The 23,858-nt window shown below is 44.3% G+C and overlaps 1 protein-coding gene across 3 annotated transcripts in view; it reads left to right on the top strand.

Moving 5' to 3' along the window:
- The window catches only part of TMEM94 (transmembrane protein 94), a 51,236-nt gene that overhangs the window by 4,992 nt on the left and 22,386 nt on the right, over positions 1 to 23,858 (top strand). The window contains exons 2-11 of one of the 3 annotated variants that reach the window (XM_036394861.2): positions 3,183 to 3,309; positions 14,720 to 14,839; positions 15,514 to 15,641; positions 16,215 to 16,351; positions 16,992 to 17,188; positions 17,809 to 17,960; positions 18,249 to 18,351; positions 18,652 to 18,738; positions 19,226 to 19,342; positions 23,049 to 23,105. In XM_036394861.2, the coding sequence (XP_036250754.1) occupies positions 3,286 to 3,309; positions 14,720 to 14,839; positions 15,514 to 15,641; positions 16,215 to 16,351; positions 16,992 to 17,188; positions 17,809 to 17,960; positions 18,249 to 18,351; positions 18,652 to 18,738; positions 19,226 to 19,342; positions 23,049 to 23,105 (1,122 nt within the window). In that variant the 5' untranslated portion in view covers positions 3,183 to 3,285. Of the gene's footprint in view, positions 1 to 3,182; positions 3,310 to 7,807; positions 7,965 to 14,719; positions 14,840 to 15,513; positions 15,642 to 16,214; positions 16,352 to 16,991; positions 17,189 to 17,808; positions 17,961 to 18,248; positions 18,352 to 18,651; positions 18,739 to 19,225; positions 19,343 to 23,048; positions 23,106 to 23,858 lie in introns of those variants that run through there. The other 2 variants (XM_036394860.2, XM_036394862.2) reach the window with 2 other exon arrangements.

Below are 23,858 nucleotides of genomic sequence, written 5' to 3'. Positions count from 1 at the left end.
AAACATTGGATTATTTGGTGAACCCTATCCTGGGTTTCACTCTTGCCCAATGATTTGGAAATATTTGTCAGGCTGAATGCAACATGATGACACTTGAACACCACATCCAGCCATTCCCAAGTTTCACAAACTGCTCTAGGCTTGAAAATCCTGAGGAGAATGCAGTGTGCTGGGAAAGTGGAAGGGATAAACCGCCTGCACTGGAAGCTTGTGGTGTCTGATTAGAGCAGCCACAGCTTCAGGCATCTCTGATTGTCTGCAGCTGAATATTTGACACCCTCCAACATGTCCCAGCAAAGCAGTCCCACTTCATTTCTGTCCTGCAGAGTGTAACATGTCGACGTGACTAATTGCCCGGGCAGACAGAAGAGAGATAAGAACAGGGAGGACAGAAGGAAGCAGATATTCCAGTGTGGAATAGCAGTGCACAAAACTAGGACAGGTCCAGAGTGTGGAGAGTCCCTGTAGCAGGGTAGGGATGGAGGTGGGAATTGCAGGAGTCCCTGAAACAGAGGAGTCTGGGAGGGGAGCACACAAGGACTTTGCAGAGTGAGTGGATGCACAACTCTGCAGATTTGCAGGCTGCCTCCAGAATTTATTAAGTTGCTGCAGCCTCAGTGTGTGAAGCTATTTCCCAAGTATTTGCAAGATCTTTGTAATGCATGTGAGGTGTTTAGTTGGAATGACAAAATTCTTGCAGTTTTATTTTGATAGATTCTGCATTTAAGAGAAAGTGTGCAAATCACATCTTCAATGGCTCCAGTGCCAGTCCAGGTGCAGAAATTGAGGAAGGTTGATTTCTCATCGTAGCTTGTCTTTGCTGTTGGCTTCAGTTACCCCAGTACTAAGATATCCAACCTATCTGAGGTTAGCTGTATTTGGAATTTTGGTTCTAAATGAAAATCCTTTTTAAAAGTAGGAAAATTAAACATTCTCCATGTTCTGTGTATCCAGATTGGCCCAGGAAAGACTTGCCTTCTTGCTTTCTCTGTGTGAAATGTCTACAGTCTACCACTGCTGGTACCTTAAATTAGGGATGTGAGAAAAACTAAACTGCTTCTGGGCTGGTCAGTGTGTTCAAATTTTGAAGAAGCCCTGAATATGTATGATGATGAAGCAGTGCTTTGTGCACCACTGATTATTTTCACAAGCTCTTGTTATGTTGTCCATTACAGCTTTTGAATTTCTCTAAACAGGAAATATTCACTCTTTCCAACCAATCCTTTGTATTTTTAACACCCTTGGTGTGTTTCCTGCTTCCTAGCACTGAAGGACTCCAGGATGGTGTTCCTAAGCATGCAGATGATGTGCTGTGAACTTCAGGGAATGGCGTGTTTTGCATTCAGGATCACATTTCAGTTTGCTGCCAGAACCAGAATGTCACTGAGGGCAGTGCAGAAATCCTGCCTCCTGCCCAGCTCAGCCTCCTGCCCTCTAGCCATAGCCACCCACCCATGCTGGATGCTTTTGAAATCCAGATCCAGAGAGAAATTCAGGCTCTTAGTTGTATTTGAACAAGTGAGAGCATGGTGCATAAGTCTTTCAGTAGATCAGCTAATGAATCTTATCTTGGAGGGGACTAAAAGGAAGGATCATGGATTTATCTTAGTCCTTTTATTGTTAGTGACTGTTTTCTCCTTAAAATCATCTTGTCTTGCCTTCCCTTACAGAAGTCACTCTCAAATTAAAGTCAAGATACTGAGGCTCTAAACTGCTGTGTGCAAACACACAAAAGTACTTTTTCTTCCTTCCCACTCCTGGCCCTTTGCTGGGAGCTCTTGGTCAGCTTCACTCCAGTAACTTTGTCTGATCTTCCCTTTGCAGTTGCTAATTGGCCTGGCAGGGATATGAAGTGACTGAAAATAACTTTATTCCCTCATTGTGTGCACATTGAAAGGGTCACAGAACAGAAAAGTAGGGCAGAGTCCAGACTGGTGGCTCATGCTGACCAGCCTGGTAGCCAGAAAATGGCACTTGGAGGTGCTGGTTGTGGTTCTGCAGGCAGGTCTTTGATAACCAGCACTCTGAATATTGAATGCTTGCTCCTTCTCCCTCAGAATGCAGGTGCAGGATTGCAGGAGAGGAAATACTGATATCTAACTGCAGAGTGGCTTTCTGAGTAAGCTTTTGGATGCCTTTTTTTCCTTGAGGTTATGCAGCATTGTCAGAGCTGGGTGACTGCCACAAGGATGGGATCTCTAGAATCCTTCTCTGAAGAAGGTAGTGTTGTATAAACCAGAGTAGTAAATCTCAGCTGGCAAAGGCCAGTCCTGTTATATCTAGGAGGTGTGTGGGTGGTTTGGGTTGATTTGCATATCTAGCTGCTTCCTTATTTATTTGGATTTAGGAGAAATATATGTCCAAGCCCTGAGCTTCTGTGTGAGATTAAAAAATAGAACCCAGAATTATTAAACAACAGAAAGACTTTCCCAAGACAATCATAGCATAATCTTATAGTATCATGTTGTGTTTATATTTAAGAGAGTTCTCTGGAGCAAGGTACACCAGAAAAGACATTTTGTGGAAGGAGAACAAATTTGTGCCATGGGAAGTAGAGGAGGGTGAGCTAGAAGAAGGAGGTGAATTCCAGAGCTGCTTCCTACCTCCATTCTGTTAGAGTCACACTTTTGCTGAAAAGAGAAGAGGTCTAGATCTGTGGTCATCTGGCAATGTTTTTAGGAGTTTTGGCCTACTTACTGGTGATCAGATCCATGCTCAGCCCAGCAGCACAGCCTTGTCAAAGCTTGGATGTGATGTTCAGCAAATGGAAGAATCATTATTGCTGGCTCCATTAGAGATTAGCTGGACAAAGCTCCTGGTAGATAAGAGTAACAAGACAAATAGCCATGGATGACAGCTTGCTCCAACACCTGGTGGAATCCAAGCTTTGTCAGCCTTTTTTTGGAGGGTTGCCCAAAAGCCTGTCAGGACTACAGTCATACTCTTACTCTGCACTGCAGGGAACTTAATTCATCTATGGATGTTAGATTTTGGGGAGAGTTAAGCTAACTTAACTTCTGAGTTATGGGGTGAGTTGATGCACATTAGAAAGACTTTCACCTCCCTAGTTCTCCTTCTTTTAAGGACCAATCCTGTAATTTGAATTTTGTGAATTTCATCACTTTCTTATCCTAAAGGAAGCGATGTGGGAGACTTGATTGCTTCCCCTTCTGTTTCTGCAGATGGTGATGTGGTAAATGTAGCCAAGCTCTTCTCTACCTAGGAGACATTCTCCCCTGAGGAGCAGTCCCCTTTTGCTGGACATGCTTACAGAACTGCACAGCCATGGACCTCAAGGAGAAGTGTCAGGTAGGTTTGATGATAACAGTCACACCCAACTTGAGTGTTGAGTCCTTTTAAATGTCTTTATTATTTTGGGTCAAGATTCACATGGTGGCATTATTATATAGAGGTGTGATCCATGGTTTGTATGGAAGTTGAGAGTTCTGTCATTGTCACATCCCTGTGTCAGCAGGGAAATCCTTTGTAGGGTGGGACTGAGGCACCCCAGTGGAACAGCACAGGTGGGGTGTCCTCTGTCACACCTGCAGCGTCTCTTTTGAGCTCTAAGCTGGGGCTCCATTCCCGGCTGACTCTCAACTCAGCATTACTTGAAAGGCTGAATTCACTGAAAGATTTTAAACCAGGGCAATGAAATCATCTGAGTCCAGTTTTGCTGATGGTAACTTGGGGTCTCAGCCAGCTCTGGTGAGAACAGTCTTGGCTTTTCTCTCTGGTGTCCCTTTCCCCACCATACCATGAGCTTTTGTCTGTTGGCTGTCTCTGTTTTCTCCATGCATCACTTCCTTGCTGTTTTGTTTGCAGCAGTGAGAAATTGTTTTGTTCATTAGTGCAAATACCTGTTAGGGACTCACTAGACCAAAAGATACTACAGCAGTGTGACTTTTAAGGGCAGTTTTTCACATCAGCTGTGGCACTTGCCTACTCAACTGCTTCTTTGCTGGGTTTCTGCTCTGAGCTGTGCCGGACAAGGAAGGCCTGGGCTCACTCCTGCCCCAGCCTCTTGGTTCTGGAGTGCTCAGAGGATGTGTTTCACTTCTGTTGTTTTATATCAAATTGCTTTATTACCATGGAGTTAACATTCCAATGAGGACAATTATCTACTTGTTATCTTGTTCGACATCATGGGCTAATCTGGTATTGATCATTTTAAGAAATGATGCAATTACCACGGTGTGGAGGGGTGTGTTCTGTGTAGGATCTGAGGGCACCAAAGAGAGCAGGGCATAGTGGGGACACTTTCACTGTAGGTCACTATATTTGGCTCACCTTTCTCATATGACATTCTCCACTCTACAGTGCAGGAAGATCATATCAAATTGCTGGACAGGCAGCAACCTTTAAAAGGCCTATTAGGAAAATGTCCTGACAAGGAGGTTACAGGGGGAATAATGGTGTTCTCAAGTCCTAGCCTCCTCTCCTGACTGCTTGAAACTTTTTCTCCCTCCTTTCTGAATAGGTATTAAAACTGAAGGCAAGAGGTCACCACAGTCTTTTAAATAGGAATTAAAAAAAACCCCACAGATACATAAAGCTGCATTTTACAACTTATTTTGTTTGGATTCTGAGGAAAGACCATGATTTTATACTTGTTAGCAACCCTAAGCAGGAGGCCTGTCACTAGATGATTTTTAAGGTTCCTTTCAATCCAAACCATTCTATAATTATTAGTTGGTGCTAAGGAGTTTGCTCTTTTGTTTTTTTTAATTCTGCATATCCTCGTTCCACCCCATCTAAGGTGGAATCTCTCTTCCTTCCCAAAGTGAAGAACTTGGACACATGCACAATGATAAGGGAACAAATTAACCTGCTTTGTAACCTCAGCTCTTTGTAACCTCAGCAGTAAGTTTGATGTGCTAGGTTTATTTTAAAATGATGAAAATAAAATGAAGCCATGTGAAAACATCAGTCCCAAATCTGGCTGAAAGCAATCTCTGCAAGATATGTGTGCGTGATGGAGAGTGAGCACTCCTGGAGCAGGAGATGTGCTCAGAGCACTGCTGCAGCACACTCAGCTGTCACTCAGATGAGAGACTGAGTCCTCTGGCTCCAGTTGGCTGATAAGCTCCCTTGTCAGGAATGGCTGAGGATCAGAGTTTGTCAGGTGTAATGCAGGCTGCCTTCCAGTTTTTGCCAGAAGCCAGACACCGCAGAGAAAGGCAGAGGGTATTCTTAAATTAAATGTGCTGATATTCTTGTTCTTTCTCCTCCTCCTCTGACTTTTTAATTTTCTGTGTATTTCTGAAGTGAATTTAATCCTTGTGAAAGGTGCCAGAATCTCTGCTCCAAGACCACTCAGCACATACTGAGAGAGCAGCACTGATTGCTGCAGGACAGTGGGAGGCTCCTGAGTTTGGGTTGCATTAGCCAGAGGCTGGATTTGCAGCTACACAACTAATAAAAATTATTGACATCATTCATTGCACAGTTACCCATAACAACTGAGCTGTATTGTCCCAGTGTAATTGCTGCAGCCTGGATACAGCACTGTGCCTCCTGGCCAGAGCCTGGAAACGTGTTCAGAGAGCCTGGGCTGTGCTCCCCATTGCTCCAGCTCCAGCACTGTTGGTCCTTGTTCCAGGTTGCCTAACAACAGCTACAGCCCTACCTTTGGCCTGAAAAGTAGCCCAAGTCCTTTGCTATTTCTCATCCTGCCAGTGACTATGTCTCTGTGTTTATTCCCTGCTGTTCTCGAAAAAGCTCAGCTCTTCATCCAAGGGCTTTTTCACAAACTGATCCTTTGTCCACAAGTGTCTCTCATTTATGCTGCAGATTTTGCATAGGTCAGTCCCTGCCTTTATACTCAGCCTTCTATTCCAAGTCCCAGTTTTATCTTCAGATCCCAAGTTTTTGTCTTCTGCTCTTTCATTATCTTATTTGATGCACAAGTGCATATCCAAATGCACTTTCTGATACCAGTTGAAATCAGAAGGAAGCTAGATAGTACAAATTACTGCCCTACTTAAACACTTTAGAGCAAGGTCTCTTAGCAGTGGGATAAACAAGAAGCAGCAGCAATTTTATCCAATGCCATTTGTGTCCATGACCAAAGCTGGAGTTTTGAGGTTGGGACCTCTAACTGCATGAAGCACAAGGATTGTTCCTGGTATTGCACAAGCAGGTTGTTTTATTCACTTTCATTCAAGTCTTCAAAAGGTACAAAGCCATGGGAAACAGATCAGCAAGCACTATAATAAAGAAGGGGTCTTACAAGCATATTTATTGTGTGAGGGTTTATCCACTCTTACCCAGTCTCCTTGTTGATATTTTTCTTTTTTCTCTCCTTTTTGTGTTGAAAGGAGTAGATGAGTAGTTCCTTAGCAGGCAGGAAAGAAAAATTGTTCCATTAGGACATTTTCTTGTTTTTTTAAGTATAAAATTGTTGTCTAGGAAACAAAATGCCCTACAGAAGGATAAAGGATGTTTTGCCTCTCTCTCTTCTGCTTTCTCCTGAAGTTACATTAAATAATTACAAAGTGTCTGCTTCCCTTCAGCTTTGGCTCTGGGAGCTTAGTGAGATTACACACCCGTGTGTAACTCAGTGCCAGCACACCAGTGATAACCAGACCTTGTGTTGGTTTTATTGTGAATATTAAGGCCATTTAATCTCTGCCCTTCTGGCTTAAAACACAGAATATGGGCTGTGCCTAATGAGGCATTTGAACCTCAGAAAAGGAAAGGAAAGGAATTGAAGGGCTTGTTCAGGCAGGGTAGGTGAGTCCAGACACTTGTACGTGGTCTTCAGAGCTGCACAGTGTGCTGAGACTGGAAGCCTTGGCAGTGCCTGTCCTGTTTGGTACCAGCCAGTGTAATCCTTGGCAAGCTACCACCTTGAGGTGGTGCTTGACTGGGCCAGTTCTTTACCCCTTTCTGTGTGGAATGAAAGCAATTGTTTTAGTGATTGCTCTGCAGAACTAGGAAGCCCCAGACAGAATTAGGACAGCACTGAAGTAGGAGCTAAATAAAAACTCACTTATAAAGGTGCATCCCTCCAACAGTGGGAATGAAACATTCCTGCAAAAGATGAGAATGAGAGAGAGGGCTCATTCCTTCTTCATCTTTCTATCCCCTTGTTGTTTTTCCACCCAGCCCTTCCCTGTCTACACTTATCCTTTGCCTCCTGTGTGCCATGCCCAGGTAAATGTGGAGTCCCATAGGGTGAATTTATGTACCCTATTAGTTCAGATTGTGTGTCTGAGGATGAATATGGGATTCTGAGAGTGGTTTTTGCAGCATTCTTTATCAACAAGAGAACATTTCAGACAGGACCTGTAACCATCTCAACTTGTTTAAATAGCAAATACTTGTATTTTTGAATTGAGCTTGAATCCAAAGCTGTGGAGTTATCTGTGGGACAGTTAGGATTCCAGGGTCTCTTGGTCTGAGTTTAGTCTTTTTCCTTGCCTACTCAGGTGTTCCTTCCTGTAGTATATTTTATAGCACTTTGTCCTACCTAATTTGCCATCTGCTTTTGCACAGACCCCTGTCTGTCAGCATCATTCCTTCCTGTGCATGCATATGCAGCTCAGCAGGCAGTGAGCCCAGGGATCCTCGCTGTGTCGGCTTCATCTGATGAATGAACCATTCTCACAGACATCTGGTGCTATCCTGGGCAAACTTTCTTCCCTCTCTGCTTTTTTCTCCCCCTACTTCCATCCCTCATCCTCCTTGCTCCCCCACCCCCATCCGCCGCCTCCTTTGGATCTGCAGCGTGACTGGAAGCAGGCTGAATTAATCAGCAGACTGGTGCTTCACTCTGCTGCTTCTGTCTCATTCTCTGCGGCGTTGGGCTCTGCACAATCTTGCTCCCTCTCCCTCTTTGCTCTCTCATTTTTGGAGAGCAGCAGCAGTGCAAGTTGCTGGGGAAGTGGTGCAGGAATTTAGCCCAGATGCTCTTCAAACAGGCTGATCTCTGGATCCCCCACCAAGGCAAATGTCGCAAAGTAAGTTCCTCTCCCTTAACATTTAATTTCAAAATGGCTTTCCCTGTCTCCCTCCCCAGTCTGCATCCTGCCTGATGTGATGGGGCATGAAGAGCTTTGAGGTTTTGGGGGAAGGAGGTTATGGCAGGACATGAAACAGAGAGTGATGATTTTAGCTAGGGAATAGCTTGTTTTTGGCAGTGACGGGGAAAAGAAACTGTTTTAAACTGCAGTTTTAGCCCCAGGACCAATAGGAAGATCCACACAGGATTTTAGCTGCTGACTCCTGCTCTGCTGCCCCTCTGCTTCATGGCTTAAATTTGTCTGTTGCTTCTATAGGCTTTGATCTGTAACTGTTGAACCTCCTCATCCCTGTGGGATCTGTCTGGCAGTGTACCTGCCAGGCTGGATCATCACTTTGGTCCCCAAAGTCTTCAGCTGAAGAATGGGGATGGGAAGGAAACTATCAAGGGGATGAAAGATGTACTGAAGTTCTGTGGATTTCTGAGCATTGCTGGCCTCTGGTGGGGGGGCATTAGCATTCCTTGGAGGGAGCTCTGCATTGGCATAAAGCACTACTGTGTGTTGAAGCCAGGATAAATACAGACTCCTAACTGCTCTCTGAACTTGGAGGAGTAATGCAACTGGCTAAATTACAGTAATTAAAGCTTAATAATTGTGTAGTGTTTCAAAGTGCTGCATAAACCCTGCCCCTTCCTGCCAGCAACCTGGTGGGACAGGTAACTGTGGTTGGGGATTGGTTGCTCCAAACAGGAATGAAGGGACAGACAGAGGAATGTACAATTCCGAACTGGGCTGTTTCCTGGGGAGCATCTGCCTCTTTCTCTGCTGCTGGGGAGAAGCAAAGTGCTGGGCATTGCATTACCTGTGTAGAAAGGTTGGTTGTGCCTGTTGGCATCTTTACTCTGTGCTTTATGGAGAGCATAAAATGTGGATTATGCATTTAATCCATGCTGTTGCATGGATTAAAATGGACCCTGTGCACAGCAAAGTGCATCAGTGATTCAGGCTGGCGAGCGCTGCTTTGGCCACATCTCAGAGCTCTGTGCTCCTGCAGCTCTGTCTTTTTGCAGGGGGAATCTGCAGGCCCTGTTAGTGAACCTCAAAGCATCCACACTGGAGCCCCTGCAGGCGCCCAGTTACCCAACTGGGGAGGTTCCTTTGTCCAGGGGCAGCAGGAGGTCTGGGCTGCCTTTCATCCTGGGCTGCATGGGGTGGGGAGGAGACAGTTGCTGCCTACTGCTCTCTCCATTAACTTGGGCACTGCTGTGCTGAAGACTCTGCTTGTTTCACTTGATTTGAGACCACCAACAGCTAAGCTGAGGCTGCCAAGCTCACGTCAGGTGCATTCAAACCAAGTTTAATAGCTGTGTTCCTCATGCCTTCTGGTGCTTTTCCCAGCATGTCCAGGTTTAAAGGCAGTGGTTCCCACAGAGCATGGTCTGCTTGGTGGAGCTGCCTGAATTGTGCAGATATCAACATACATTTCTTTTTCCTGAGCTTTCAGTAGCATTCAGGTGGGCTGGTGAATGTTAATCTTCACAATTACAACAGTTGGTGGGGAGTCAGTAACCTCCATCAGAGAATGAGAAACTGAGGCACAGAGGAGTATCTGATTTTCCCACTGTCTTGCAGAAACCAGTGGCAGAAGAAATTAGAGAATCCAGCTGTCCTAAAAGTCCAGAGTCTTAATCAAAAATTCATCCCATGGAATAGGAATGTGTCAGGGGGATGATTGATGTAGCCTTGGCCATTAGAGAAACATTCTTGCCTGGACTCCAGGAGTCTGATCTCTTAGAAAGAGTAGCCAGGAGAGCACCAAGAAAGACAGAAAGCAAGGCTGGGACCAAGCATGGGGTAATAAAGGGAAGTTTCTGCCCAGACTGACTGATGGGTTGGCCCTGCTGGTTCCATCTGTGTCACTCTGTAGCAGGGATGAGCCATTTCAGACAGTCTGAGCACTAAGTCAGCAGCTGCAGGTGTACAGGAGCTGTAGCATCCTGATGGGTGATTTGCTTTAGAACAAGAGTAAATCCCCCTCTAACACTAGGCTGCTGTATGAAATGCTACCCCAAGAAATTGTATATTGTCATGTATTTGATGTCTGTCATCTGCTCTGATGAGACCCAAAACCATACTTTGTGCCATATTGTGACTTACCCTAAACAAGAATCTGACTTACAGTAATAAATGCAAATATATTTGGTGGAGTTACTCCTTATTGTGTGTTTTTGAACCTGTGAATAATGCTTACAATTTCAGGTGGTGTAATCCCTGAAGTAGATTAATCACTTGCAAAGTGTCATTGGTAAATTAAAAACTGCCTTTTTTTTCTGCTGAGGAATGCAAAATAGCTCCCAGGAAAGGGAAGAACATTCTGCTGCCCAGTTTCCCACCTCCAACTGTTCAGATCTGAAAAGCAGTTGAGCAGAGGTGTTATAAAAGGAGTGCAGCCTGGAAAGAGGGGAACAGTCTGACAACTGCCTTGCAGGGGTTTGCACCACTCTGAATCAGAGGGGTGGATCTGCAGTCTATGAGAATTGAAACTTGTAGCAAATATTTTGTATTCTGTTCACTTATTTGCCTAAACAGTCTTTGTAAAAGCAGTTACACTCAAGTACAGCAGTCTTGGTAAGAATCCTTTATTCTGCAAGGGACTGAATCCACAGAGGATGGAGGATGATTCAACCCAATTTGCTTTGGAAAGTAAGGAATATATTTGTGTTCCTGTATTATTAAAAAAAATATTTGGCACACATTATATCAACATTTACTGGTAAAACAAATAAATATGCTACTATGGATGTGTAATGGCTGTGAGAAAATATAAGAGGACTTAAATATATTAGTATTTTGTGTCCATTTCTCTGTACACATTCTGGGATCTACTTCTTTGTTCCTCTGGAAGGAAGCAGCAAGACCTCTGTCTTTCATCAGGTAGCAGAGAGTGTGAGATGGCTGATAAACTTTTAAGGTAATTTTAAACGATTCTATGTGTAAAAGAACAAGATTGGAATTTTAGGAAGAGAGCTCAGTGGTGAATTTGTGTGAGGATGAAGGTGGGCTGCAGGAAGCAGACATGGGTAGGTGGTGTTGCTCGGGAACAACTTCACGTTGTGGGAGGAAAAATCAGAAAATAACCACACTTTTCCTACCTATCAGCCTGAAAATGCTCCTGCAACCCCTGAGGAAGGCAAAGAGAACCTATTTGCCATGAGCCAGGCAAGGCTATGGATTTAAAAAGCTCCTGGGTTTTCACAACTTATTTACCCCTGTTAAACTGTGGGGGGTCAACCATAAGGACAAGGCAAAGAGAAGTCTAAAGGTGCTGTGACTCCTCATCTCCTGCCTCTGAGCTGCTTCTTGTTTCCTTCCTGAAGAGCCAAACCAGCTCCTAACCCTGGGCATTTGCAAGATCTATCTCAGATTCCCTTTTCCTAATGTTTTCAGCTAAGCAGTAATTCAATACGTAGAATATTTACTACAAGTGGAGAAATTCACACATCTTTTCATGTTCCCATCCAGTCCACACCTCAGCACATTCATTGCCTCTAGAGAATAAAATCACATGCACAAAGGAAGAGTCCTGCACTGTTTTTCCCCTAACAGCCACCCCATAGATCACAACTCTTGGGAACCCCAATATGATCCCAAAGCAGAAGAATGCAATCATCCCCTTTTACCTGGCTCCAGCCCTGCCTCTCACACTGAGGTTGGGATGGCCAGGGAGGGGTCAGCTCCAGAGGAGCCCTAAGTGCACTTAGAGGCTCCTGTGCTCTCCAGGGCTAAGGAGGAAGCAACGGCTCATTTTGTCCTTAGGACTTTTTGCCTTTAGGCACAGGCAAAAGGAAAGTACAGCCTTTTAAAATGCCTCCTGATACCCATCAAGGGTTTGCTTTCACTGTAACCTGGAATTTACTGCTGCTCTTTCTTTGTTATTCTTCAGAGGAAGCTCTCTGCTAAGGCAGCTGGGTAGGAAGGTGTCTTGCTGTTTCTGTTTGGACCGGAAAATTAGCAGCTTTCTCTTTGAGTGTAACTTTCCAAAGCAAAGATGTGAATGTTGAGGTTTTTTATTAATGAAGTGACACCTCCTATGAACAGCTTCTTCACCCTGGGGTGCTCACTTCCTGGTTTGTGGCAGGAAGAGCACTTGCAGCTGATGAAAGGCTGGAAAGATCCCTCTGGGACAGCTTCAGAGGCCCGGGTTTGCCAAAGGTTTACTTAAGGGCATTTGAAAAATGCCTCATTAGCAGTTGATGACTTAGCAGGGCAGCTTTTGTTGCGAAAACCTGGAGCTGCCCCTTGCCAGGAGCTCATGGTGGCTCTTCTTGCCTGTCCCTTTCATTTGGGTCCCAGGCTCTTTCCCTTGATGCTCACCCACAGCAGGTTTCCCCAGTGCCCCCAGCTCCCCTCACTCACAGTATTACAGTGTTGGTTTACCAGGCTGGCTCTGCCTCCTTTGCAGAATACTCCATGTTCTGAGTGTCAGGATGGGTGTTGAACAATTCCTGCCCTTCCTGCCCTTCCTCTTCCCCAGCCCTGCCACACTGCACTTGTCCTTTGTCACCTACTACAGCCACGTTCCTTTGTGGCTGCCCTTATCTTGACTGACACTGTGCCAAACCAGTAACTCCTGTGTAAAGTCTGGAGCAGGTGTGCAAGTGTTTCAGGAACCTTTTTTGATTGCCTCTAGATTTGCTGCCTTTTTGTGCTCACTGCCTGCTGTGCAGGGGCAGTTTCTCTTTCCAGGCACTGTGTGACTGTAGTAGATGTTGGCATTAAGTGCAGCTTTCCTCTCATTTCTTCTGTAGCTCTTGATGAGTGCATTGGAACCAGTTTGGTGTCTAAGCAGACTTTGCTTTTCAGTTCAAGTCCCTATTATTTTTGCTGCCTTTCATTCAGTGTGCTTTATTTATCTATCTGCTTTCTCCATGCTGGAGAGGATTTATACATCTGTGGGTGCCTTGCTCTGGCCCGGACAGGCAGCAGTCAGACAAGAGAGAGAAGCCTGATTGAGCCTTGCTTGGTGTTGTTCTCAGACACTCCTGTTTGCAGCACTCTGTGGTGCAGCAGCATGGCTGGTGCCAGCTCCACTGCCATCTTCTCCTCTGGGAGTCTTTGAGACACTCCTATGTTTAGTTCTGTGCTGATGTTACCTGGGCTTCTTCCAAGAACAACACAAGAACTGCTTCCTCTATTCCTAAAACTGACACATAGAATGAAAACTGCAGCAGGATTATTTTTAGTTCTGTAAAAGTGCAGCTGAAGCAGCATTGCTGGACTCTGCCTGGACAGAATTTGCTGTTTCAGGTTCTCTCTGATAGGTGGGGAGAGTGTGTGTGTGTGGTAGATGGTATTTGAAAGAGAATTTATGTTCTGTTCCTCAATAGTGTTACAGTTTTGGATTGGACCATCAATGCAAATGAGTCTGAAGTCCGAGATTAGTTTCCAGTAAATGTTCATCATGAAACCATGCAGTTAAGGAACAGGAAGGACAGATCAGAGCCAAGCTGCACTTGCAGAGCTGGGTGTATGCAAGCAGCCCCTGAAGAGCAGAGCTGCTGCAGTCTGAGACCATGGTGGGTTTGGCAGGGCTGGGAAGGGCTCTGAGAGCAGGAAGAGCTGCAGCTCCTGCCTGAGCTCTGGGCTGTGTCACACTGCTGGGGACAGGAGGGACAAACTTCCTGCCTGTTTGTGTTCAGTAGTTCTGTACTCTGGGCACAGTAGGACACAGGTGAACATTTCTATATGCAGGATATCCTATGTGCTATACATGCTCAATGTGTTTGTATTAAAACATGAAATGCCCATGAGAACTTTTATTTAGCAGTTTCTCCCTGTAGCCCTCTCATGGACACCTGCCTGTTCTTCCCTGTTGATTTGCTGTCAGTGATCTGGTGCCCACAGTACCTCACTGCAATCTGTGATTTGAAAGAAAGGAGACTGCTCATGCTTCTGGCCCAGAAATGCAAGTGTTTACCTGACTTTATTGTTACCAGCATCTTATGGCAATGTTTTCCATACGGCACACTCCTGGGATGTGTCCTTTGGGACTGCTGCTCTTTGATGGGCACTGAGGGAGCAGTGATGTGAACTCTGCTTCCTGCAAGTCCAAATGTCTCTCTTGCACTTCAGCACTTAAAACTCCAGTGTTGCTCTTGTAAAAGGAGGTCATGGATGGCAGGGTCTTGTCTGGTCCTGAACTGATCTATGGCCTAGCATTTAGATCTGGGAGCTTATGCATCAAAGTAGCCACAGAGGCAGGATTCACAAACAAAAATTGGTAGCAAGCAGTTGTGGAAATTGCACCACTCTTGTTTTGAATTGTGGATATTCTACTCGTAGTTTTCACTATTGTTAGCAAAATTCATCCTGTATCATTAAAATTCTACCATAACTGTGTTCTGTCGTCTCTACAAGCTGATACCAGTTCAAGCCTGCATAACCTCTGTTTGTATTGTCCTCAACCTCTACTGATTAGATCTTGTTTCACAGAAATGACTTGGTGTTGTGCTGTGATAAAGTATTTATCAGCACAGTCAGGACCGGTTTGTTTACTTGATACTATCTAAGTGCTCTAATTCCAGCCAGCAGTCTAAAGTTCACAGGAGGGAAGATGATTTCAGGAAAATGGAGAATCAGGCTGGTGATGATGAGTGCAGGGCATTCACAGTCACATGCTCTGTCAGCCACCAGGAAAAAGCCCAAAAGGAAAATAGGGAAGCACTAACCCGTTTATTTTTCTGGCACCTCAGGATGAGATGACCTCAAGTTTGGGCCTGACCACAAAGAAAGCCCTCACGATCCTGAGAGACCAATTGTCAGCACTGCTGGAGGGGCACCAGAAGGAACGGAAAAAAGGGACTTCATGGAAGGTGAGGCACCAAACAGCACAAGTTGGGCACTTGGTCTCCCCTTCTCAAAGTAAAGATGAGGGCTAAACAAAAGTTGGCTGCATTGTCCCCCGGAGTGTCCAGGTGAGGAACTGCCAAAGTCCTTGGGAACAAAGCAAGGAATGTAAGGGGGAGTTTCTGTGAGCACTTCTCTCCTGGATGCCAAAGCTCTGTGGGAAGATGCCTCTTGCCCTGTGAAGGATCTCAGGACTTCAAGAGCCACTAAGGGCAGTGAACTTAGAGGGTCCATCTCAGGTGGAGATAAAAGAGCTGTGAAGCTCAACAGTGTCTCCCCTTGTCCCCTCTGTGTTTGCCTGGGTTGTGTGTTGAATACAAAGTGCCAGTGTTTATGCACAGTGCTTGGAAGTGTTCCTTGGTTGGTCAGTGACAATAGGACAGCCTGGCACAGAAGCCTTTTCATTCTTCCAATCGAGAAAAGCATCAAGTGTTCACCCAGACTCACCAGCTGAATATCCATTGGTGCTGAAGGATTCACACAATGGATCTGGGATGCTCTGTGTCATGTTCAGGGGTTTTGCAAAGTTCTGTTCTCCCTGGAGCACCAGTTGCTGTCTTCACCCTTTCTCACTCTGCTTTTCCAAACGTCTGGCTCTGTATTCCATGAGGGTTGACTGTGTGCTGCTCTCCCTTTGTAGGAGGTGTGGAGGAGCAGTTTCCTGTACCATGGTAACCGCTGCTCCTGCTTCCACTGGCCTGGTGCGTCTCTGATGCTGCTGGCAGTGCTGTTGCTGCTGTGCTGCTATGGGAGCCAGCCACAGGGGAGGTGAGCAAAGCTTCCTGTGCTGCTTAACTGAAGCAAGGTGATGGTTTTAGGTCATCTTAGTACTGTCTGTGATTGACATCAGTGTTGTCCCTCATTCTGTCCAGATATCTAGGTATCAGTGTAGTCACACTGGTAATTTCCTATCAATCCCTTTCACAGAATTTCAGCCAACTTAATTCTACCTCTTAATAGACCCAGAGAGTGTCCTATGGAGAGACTGAGGGGTTTTTTTCTACAGCATTCCTAGATCTTTAAGACTTCTAAGGCATTATCATAGGAAGTATTTTGAAACTGGAGAAATTAGTGGCTCATGGGAGAAGTTAGTGTGCTATACATGCATTCACCATATTTGTAAAGTATTTTTTAATTGAGATAGGTCCTTTCAGACCTCTCTGGTGTCTTTATCCTAAACAAGTGTGATCATGCGTTTCTTTTTGAGCCATGAATCTGTGAGATGTGGAAATAAACAACCAGGCAGTTGAGTGTTTATCTCTGTGGGTGTCTGGCAGTGTATTCTGCTTGTTTACTGAAACCTCATGCGCATTCTGCTTCCTTCTGTTTTGCTGTGTGAAGCCAAGGTGCTGAGATAGTCAATGCACTGGCACTCTTCCTCCTGCTCCTCTTGGATCTCCTCATGATCGGGCGTCAAGAGAGGCTGAAGTGCAGAGAGGTGGAGAGGAGGCTTCAGACCATCGTTGATAAGATAAATGGTGAGGTCTCCTTCATCTGTCCCATTTGCACTTGTGTTTTCCTCGCATTGAATCTTTCCCCAAACCTGATCATATGCATTTCTAATTAAGCTTGCTAACCTTCCCCGGTGTTGCACAGAAACAGGCTGTGGGAAGTGTGTTCTCCTCATGCCTGTCCTGTAAAATTGTTATTTTGAGCTGTCATGTGGCCATGTGCTTCCAAGCTGTGTGTTAGCAGGTGGGCGTCTGTTATGGCTGTGCTTTGGAGTAATTCAAATCCTCATATCCTTACAAAAATATCTGCCTTGCAGCAGATGAGGAGGGGAGAACACATGGGGTTGTACCACAACATGGAGCAGAAGGAAATAAATTGCTGTGCATGAGCATCTCCTCAACAGGGGCTTTGGGACCTGAGGGGGCAGTTCCTTTCAGTGGGGCAGTTTTAAGGACATCCTTTAGCTTTTCTGTTGTACAGGTTTTTAAAAACTGTTTAGTTGTTAATACTGAATGGAGAGAGAAGGGAAAAGCCATCAAGGAGGAAGAGAGAGATGATAAAAGACCACTGGAATGGGCTGAGCTTAGCTTTGGGGGACTTAAAACCACTACAGGATGTAAATCCAGAATTGCCACCACTTCATTCTTTCTCACTTTGTGCTTTCAGATACACTTGGCAAAGAGGTGAAATGGCCAGACTCCATGTACCCTGATCTTCACATGCCTTATGCCCCATCCTGGTCCCTTCACTGGGCCTACAGGGATGGGCATCTTGTCAACCTGCCTGTGAGCCTCTTGGTGGAAGGAGATGTTGTGGCTTTGAGGCCAGGCCAGGAATCATTTGCTTCTCTGAGAGGGATTAAGGTAACTTGCTTGTCTCATTTCCCTAGCCTGTAACAATTTATTTCCCAGGTTTTTCATGCTAATACTCTAATTCCCAGAGTACAAATTATTGGAGTGTTTGGTTTCTTCTAACCTTGAAAATAGCTTAAAATTCCAGTTCAGTCAAGGACGGTGCAGTTAGCCTGGCCGCATCTTCTCTATGAACTCCCAAACTCACTGGACAGGAGACACTAATGGTATACAAAAGCACCAGATTTCCTCCTCTCTCAGGTCAAGGGGAAAATGTAATGTGCTGCTAAATATAAGTGGAGTGAATCTACCCAGTAGGATAATATGACATACAAACCTCATCCTTTATCCTGCTTTTTATGTGCAGAAATAAAGGTTGTCTGCTTTGACCTTCTTCTTACTACTGATTTGTTATAAAAGAAAGTAATATAAAATACCTGGTGTAGAAGTAAATTAGCTACTCACAAGATCTGTACAAAGATTTTACTGCTTGAAGAAGGTTGGAAAAAGTTTAAAGCTTGAAATTTACCTTTGGTGATTTTAATTGTAACTTTCACTCCAAATGCCAATTCTCATGAAATAACCAGATGTGCTTGAACACAAGCCTTTGGGCTCTCTGACCTTTCTTCTAGGATGATGAGCACATAGTTCTGGAGCCTGGAGATCTATTTCCACCCTTCTCACCCCCGCCCTCCCCGAGGGGAGAAGTGAAGAAGGGACCTCAGAATCCTCAGCTCTATCGTCTCTTCCGTGTGTTGAAGACCCCAATAATTGATAATGTCAGGTGGGTTAAATGTGGGGCAAAGTGCCTACCCAGCTGTCTGTGTCCTTGGTGCTGCCTTCCTGTTAAGCAGGTGAGGAGACCTGAGAAGTTTTCTTGGCAATACTGCAAATTTACCCTGGCAAGTGCCTCACTCTTATTGTAGCTGTTGGCTTCTCTTTTGACAGCCCTCCCTCATAGCATAGGCTGAGCACAGTGTTCTAATCAGGTCTGCTAGGAGATTTATATCCAGGGAAAGTGAAGGGTTAGAGTCTTGGTTGCTGAAATTTCCAGCTGTTTTCTATTTTTTAGGTGGTGCCTGGAAATGGCTCTGTCACGGCCTGTGACAGCCCTGGATAATGAGAGGTTCACTGTACAGTCAGTGATGCTGAAATACGCTGTCCCTATCGTGCTGGTAGGTCTCATTCCAAGCCTTTGTCCTTGAGAATAGCCATGTTTTGTCAATAAATCTGAAGAATTGCAGCATCAACAGGAAGTTGTGGCCAGGCTCACTCATGCAGCTGACTCTGTGTGTACCTTGAGCAGCAAAGAGATGCTGAGCCATGTAACCATGAGAGCGGAGGGAGGAACTGCAGCAGGAGATCAAAAATATATTTTTCATACTTTCCCCAGGGCTGAGAATGTTACAAGGCACTGAAAACACCTTCCCTGCAAGTGCCAGTATTTAGGTGACAGTGTCATCTCTGAATTGCAGGCTGGATTCCTGATCACCAATGCCGTGCGCTTCATTTTCCAAGCTCCTGGAATTGCTTCCTGGCAGTACACTCTTCTTCAGCTGCAGGTAAAGGAGAGCTCTGAGCTTCACTACACCTCCTCTCCAGAGCACTGCTGAGATGGCTTCCCTCTGTCAGGACTTAATTCATCCTATGACAGCATCCTGTGCTTCCTGGATGTGGAAGCATGCTGGATCCAGGAGCATTCAGTGGAGGAGGACATCAGAACTTCCCTTACAGATTTACCTTTAAATGTTTTGCTCTCTCATTTGCCATATATGTGTTTATCTGTATCTCTATATATGGTGTCCTTTGCATTTAAACTCATTAGTGTTTACACCAAATTCAGCAGAAAAAACAAGTTGGTGTGATTGATTCATTGCCTCCTTCATGAAACCCCCCTAAGGTGTGCACTGTTTGCACTGCTTCCAGTCCCCTTCCTTCCTGCCCTGGCCTTTTATCCCTCTCCTCTCACTGTGGTGGAAAAGATGTCATGTGAGAGGTTCTGACTTCTTGTCTCTGTGCTTGTTGGTGATCACAGGTTATTTTTTTCAGGTGAATGGTGTCTTACCCATCCTTCCATTACTCTTTCCTGTCCTGTGGATTCTTGCTACAGCCTTTGGAGAAGCCAGAGTGTTGGCCCAGATGAGCAAGGCCTCCTCCACCTCACTGGTAGGTTTCTCTCCACATGAAACCATTACAGAGACAAGGGCAGGAGATGAAAAGGCTCTGTGAAGTGAAAATTCAGCAGATTTGTCCACATAATTGTAAAGCATTGTTGGATCTTTGGTTGTTCCAGCTGTTGTCCCCTCTCCCTGGAGTACAATATCACTTCTTGAACAGATGCTTTAATTTTTTTAGCCTCTCTACAGATATCCCAAGGTGATAGGAAGCTCTGGTGATTCCATAATTCTCTTCAAGGCATGTGTTTTCTGTCAGATAAATACAGTTTGACAGAGGGGTCAATGTGGAGATAAATGCCCTGTGGTGGCTGTAACTGGGCAATGTGTAGCCACTGAGAAGGAATGAGATATATCATATCCTCTGCAAAGCCTTGGTGGCTGAACAGTCCTTCCTGAGGCTCTGGGGCTTTGTTTGCAGACATGGCCTTTGAGCAGGTCAGGGAGTCAGAGCAGTTTCTGGTGGCTGTGCTGGTTTGGGGAGTGGAGTTTGGTGGTCTGATGGGATGTGGTCCTGAGCTGGATGTGCTGTTGCGTGACCCTTCTTTTGTCCTGGTGAGATGCACTGAGCTGTGTTTGTCTTCTGTGCTGATTTCTGTTACTTGAACAGAGTTTCTCTCTCCTTCTTGTCCCTCCTTGGCCTCTGTGGCCCTGGGTCTATGTTTTCTATTCTTTTCTCTCTAGCTGAACATGACTAAGCTGCCTGTGTCCTGGGAGGAAGGGCACATTACAATCCTTAGTAGCATTTGCACCTTTATAATCTCTTCTCAGTGTTTTCACCACGTTACCTTTCCTACCCATTCTCAGCATCATTTGGTTTCTACTTTTGAAACCTCCCTCTTTCCCTTCTCAATTCATCTGGGAAAAGCCAGAGCTCCTTGGCTTCCTTGCTTCATCATTCTTAACATTCCCATTTGCCCTGTCACTCATACTTGCACTTTCCTTTTTTTCCTTTCCTGTCTTCTCCTTTTTCTTGTCCAGGCAACTCTGTCTGTCCAGCCAGCTCTTTCTGTGGCATCTCAGACATGCTCCTCCATCCTTGCTGCTGCAGAACAGCTGCTCTGACATGCCTTGGTCGCTCACCCCCTGACCAGGGCAGTCACTTGGCCTCCCTATGTCCCTCCTTCATTCTCTCTTCTCTGTTCAAAATGTAGCAGGTAAGACCCTTCTCCTCTCCAATCACTTGGCCTACTTGGTGGTAACTTGGCTGCTTCTCCACCTTCTTCCCCTTCCTATCATTCAAGCTGTTTGATTCCAAATTTTTCAAGGCCAGAGGTGACCTTTGTGACTGGCTGAAAGGACACAAACCAGTGCCCCCTAAACAAGCCCCTGCCTCAAGTTTCATTACTACAGTTGCACTGCAGCAATATTCCTTTTAGAAAAGAATTTGCTGTTGGTTTGAAAACATTTGTACTACCTTTGATAGGTTTTGTCAGTAATTATTTACCTTTACTGCTAAAAATGGACATTCTCTGTTAGTGGGAATTTCTGCCGTATCTGATTTCCAGCCCTTGGAAAATTTACATCTTTTGTCTCGTAGATTTAAGAGCAAAGAGGACATCAATCAAAATTCTGGTGTGTTGTAACTACTCACATTCCTTTTTACCATCTCTGGTTAAGTAAACAGTTCAAGCACCTTGAGGCACTATAAGCATATTTTCCAAACTCCTAATCTTTTCTCTTGGCATTCCTCTTAGCTTTCTCCACTGTTTCAGGAAAACTCTAGGGTTATGAATCTCAAACCCCACAAAATATTCCATTAATAGCTGTGCTTTTGATAAATTTCAGAATAATTTGGACTTTCTGCTCTGTGTTCCCTTGTTTGTAAAACAAAGAATCCCATTAGATCTTTCAGCCACTGCTTTAAAAGGCCAGGCTTTGTTCAGCTGCAGTTAATGCTTTCTGAGAATCCTCATCCTGTAAGTCCAACCTCCATTTTTTTTTCACCTAAATACAGAGCCTTAGTTTTGTGCCTGTTGGGATACATGTTTTTGCATACTGCCCAAGCAATCCATACTGTTCTGTGACAGTGGTCTGTCCTCTTTACATTGCACCCCGCCCTAAACTTTGTATCCTTTACAGTCTCTATCAGTAATATGTTGTTTTTAGTTTTCTCTCAGGTTATTAAAAAAATACCCAGATTTGTCCCTGCTTGAGGTAGTAACACATCATTGCAAATAATTTTTGTTTCTCTTCCATTCAGAGATAGTCTATTTCTAATATATCTGACATGAGCCTTATTACTTTGGTATTTTCATTAGAAAACTAGTCAAGCATTTAGAATCAAGTCAAATTAACAAATGGTCTATGTCAAAAGCAGTACTTTTATCAGACAAATTTGTAATTTTGTCAAAAAAGATATCACAATAGTTTGAGGAGATTTGCTGCTCGTATAGTTGTGGTGTTTGGTGCTGATTTTATTATTCCACTTCTTTTCTTTTAATTGAGTTTCATATTAACTGCTCTTTTATTCTGTCTGAAATCAAAGTCTGTCTGGGGTCCTGTGGTAACTTGGATGGTTCTCCTTCCCTTTTTGGGCATTGGCACCACTTCCATTGAACTGGGACTTAATCCATAGTTCAAGCCTTCTGCAAAATCAGCAGTAACGGTCATTGTCCAGACCTGCTAATTTAAACATATTCACTTTCTGTAGCTGGTGTTGGAATGGAAAATATTTCATAGTTATCATATGGTATGATTGTATCACTGAATAAGGAATAGCAATATTTATCTAACATGTCTGCCTTGCCTACAATGTCATTTGCAATTTCACTGTCTTTAACAAGCAGTGGTCTGGTTTTAATTACCAACTGGTATACTTTTCCTTATTTTTTATGTTAATTCTTCTATTTTCACTTAAAACTGGTCTCTTATTTTACTATGGGATTGTTGCTTTTTAAAACTGTAACAAAATATTCTTAAACACTTCCTAATTATCCTTCATAGTTCTCAGTTTAAATGATTTCTGACATATTTTTCTTGGCTTTTTATGGCTTTGTTAAACTGATCCTTTTTCAAATGCCAGATAAATGCTTTATTATTTGGGCTATAGTTTTATTTACATATAAATGTAATTGCCATGGTCACTTGTGGTTGTGAATACACTTAAATTTAAACTTTTTCAAAATTACATCTAGTGTGGAATATCTTTGTGCTGGATGCAAAATTTCTGAGTTAGTGAATTTCTCAGGGTAATTCCAAGAGCACCGTGGTGGTGCCCTGCTGTAATTTCATTTCCTCTCCACATCCCATTCATATTGCCTCATTCCTCTGTGTCCATTGTGTTCCAGACACCTGCTTTTCCAGTCCATCTTCCAGCTCCCTTCCTATAACTGACCCATATAAGTTAAAATCAGATCACTCAATCCTGGCTCTTTCTAACTAAAAATAACCACCCAGAAAGATCCTCCTCTGGGCCTAATTGCTATTATTTTCTCTGTAGACATTTAGGTAATGACTGTGTGTTCCTCTGTGGTGTACAGCACCAAGCACTTTGCCTGTGCTTCACAAGTAGATAAAACCAGAGTCCATTAAAGACGTAATTGCTTTGATGAGTGATCGGTCTGCCTTGGTACAGCGACTCCCACAGAGCAGGACTCCTGCTTTCTCCTCCCTGAAGGCACATCCTGTGGGAAGGATGTTCCTCATGGCACATTTCTGAGCACAATTATAGTAACTGGTCTCTTCTCTTGCTGCAGCTTGCTAAGTTTTCAGAGGACACTCTCAGCAGCTACACAGAGATGGTATCTTCTCAGGTACTATTATTATGAATTGTTTTCCTCCATCTTCACTGCAGAACTTCATGATATCCTTTCCCTTCCTCTCTGATCTCCTGCTTGTTGCTAGACCCTTTTTACTTGTGTCAGTTGTCCATTGTCGCTCATTTGTTGCTTTAATTTGCTGTGCATGCAGGTTGCATGTCTTTGCCTTCTACCTCCCCATGTAAATACTGCTGTGCTGACTAGAATTTGAGGTGACCTCAATGCTCAGTCCAGTTGGGCTTTTCTGAATATTGCAAATGGTTTGAAATCAACATTTTCTGTCTTGGAGACAGTACCTCTTTCAAGTCCTGTTCCAGAAGTAAAATAAACTTTGTATGGTGTGTGTCTGAAAGACGTGAAGTACTTTGCTTGTACCAGAGAGACCTTGTTGAAGCCAAAACTAAAACCCAGAGGGAAGCACCCAGACCAAACTGCAGAGGGACCATGGGATGTTCAGGCTATTAAAAAGTCTGATCCTGCTCCATAGGCTTCTTATCAGGCTTAATCACATTACTGGTGCTTCCGAAGCTGGGGCAATTAAACATTCAGGAGCCCTTTTTCTAGGGAAGGAACTACTCTGGCCACTATAAATTGCATCATCCAGGTTAAACAGGTGGGTAGAGGAAAGATACTTCTCTGTCTATCTGGTGTTCAGATTCCCCTTTCTATAAGGAGGCAGATGGACTCCAGGAGTGATTAAAAATCCCTTGATATGATAAGAATCAATTCATGTCTCCTTGCTCCCAG

Source organism: Molothrus ater, chromosome 19 (assembly GCF_012460135.2).
Source record: "Molothrus ater isolate BHLD 08-10-18 breed brown headed cowbird chromosome 19, BPBGC_Mater_1.1, whole genome shotgun sequence".
Lineage (NCBI taxonomy): Eukaryota > Metazoa > Chordata > Aves > Passeriformes > Icteridae > Molothrus > Molothrus ater.
The sequence above is the reverse complement of the archived record's forward strand: the minus strand, read 5'-3'. Positions and strand labels throughout refer to the sequence as shown.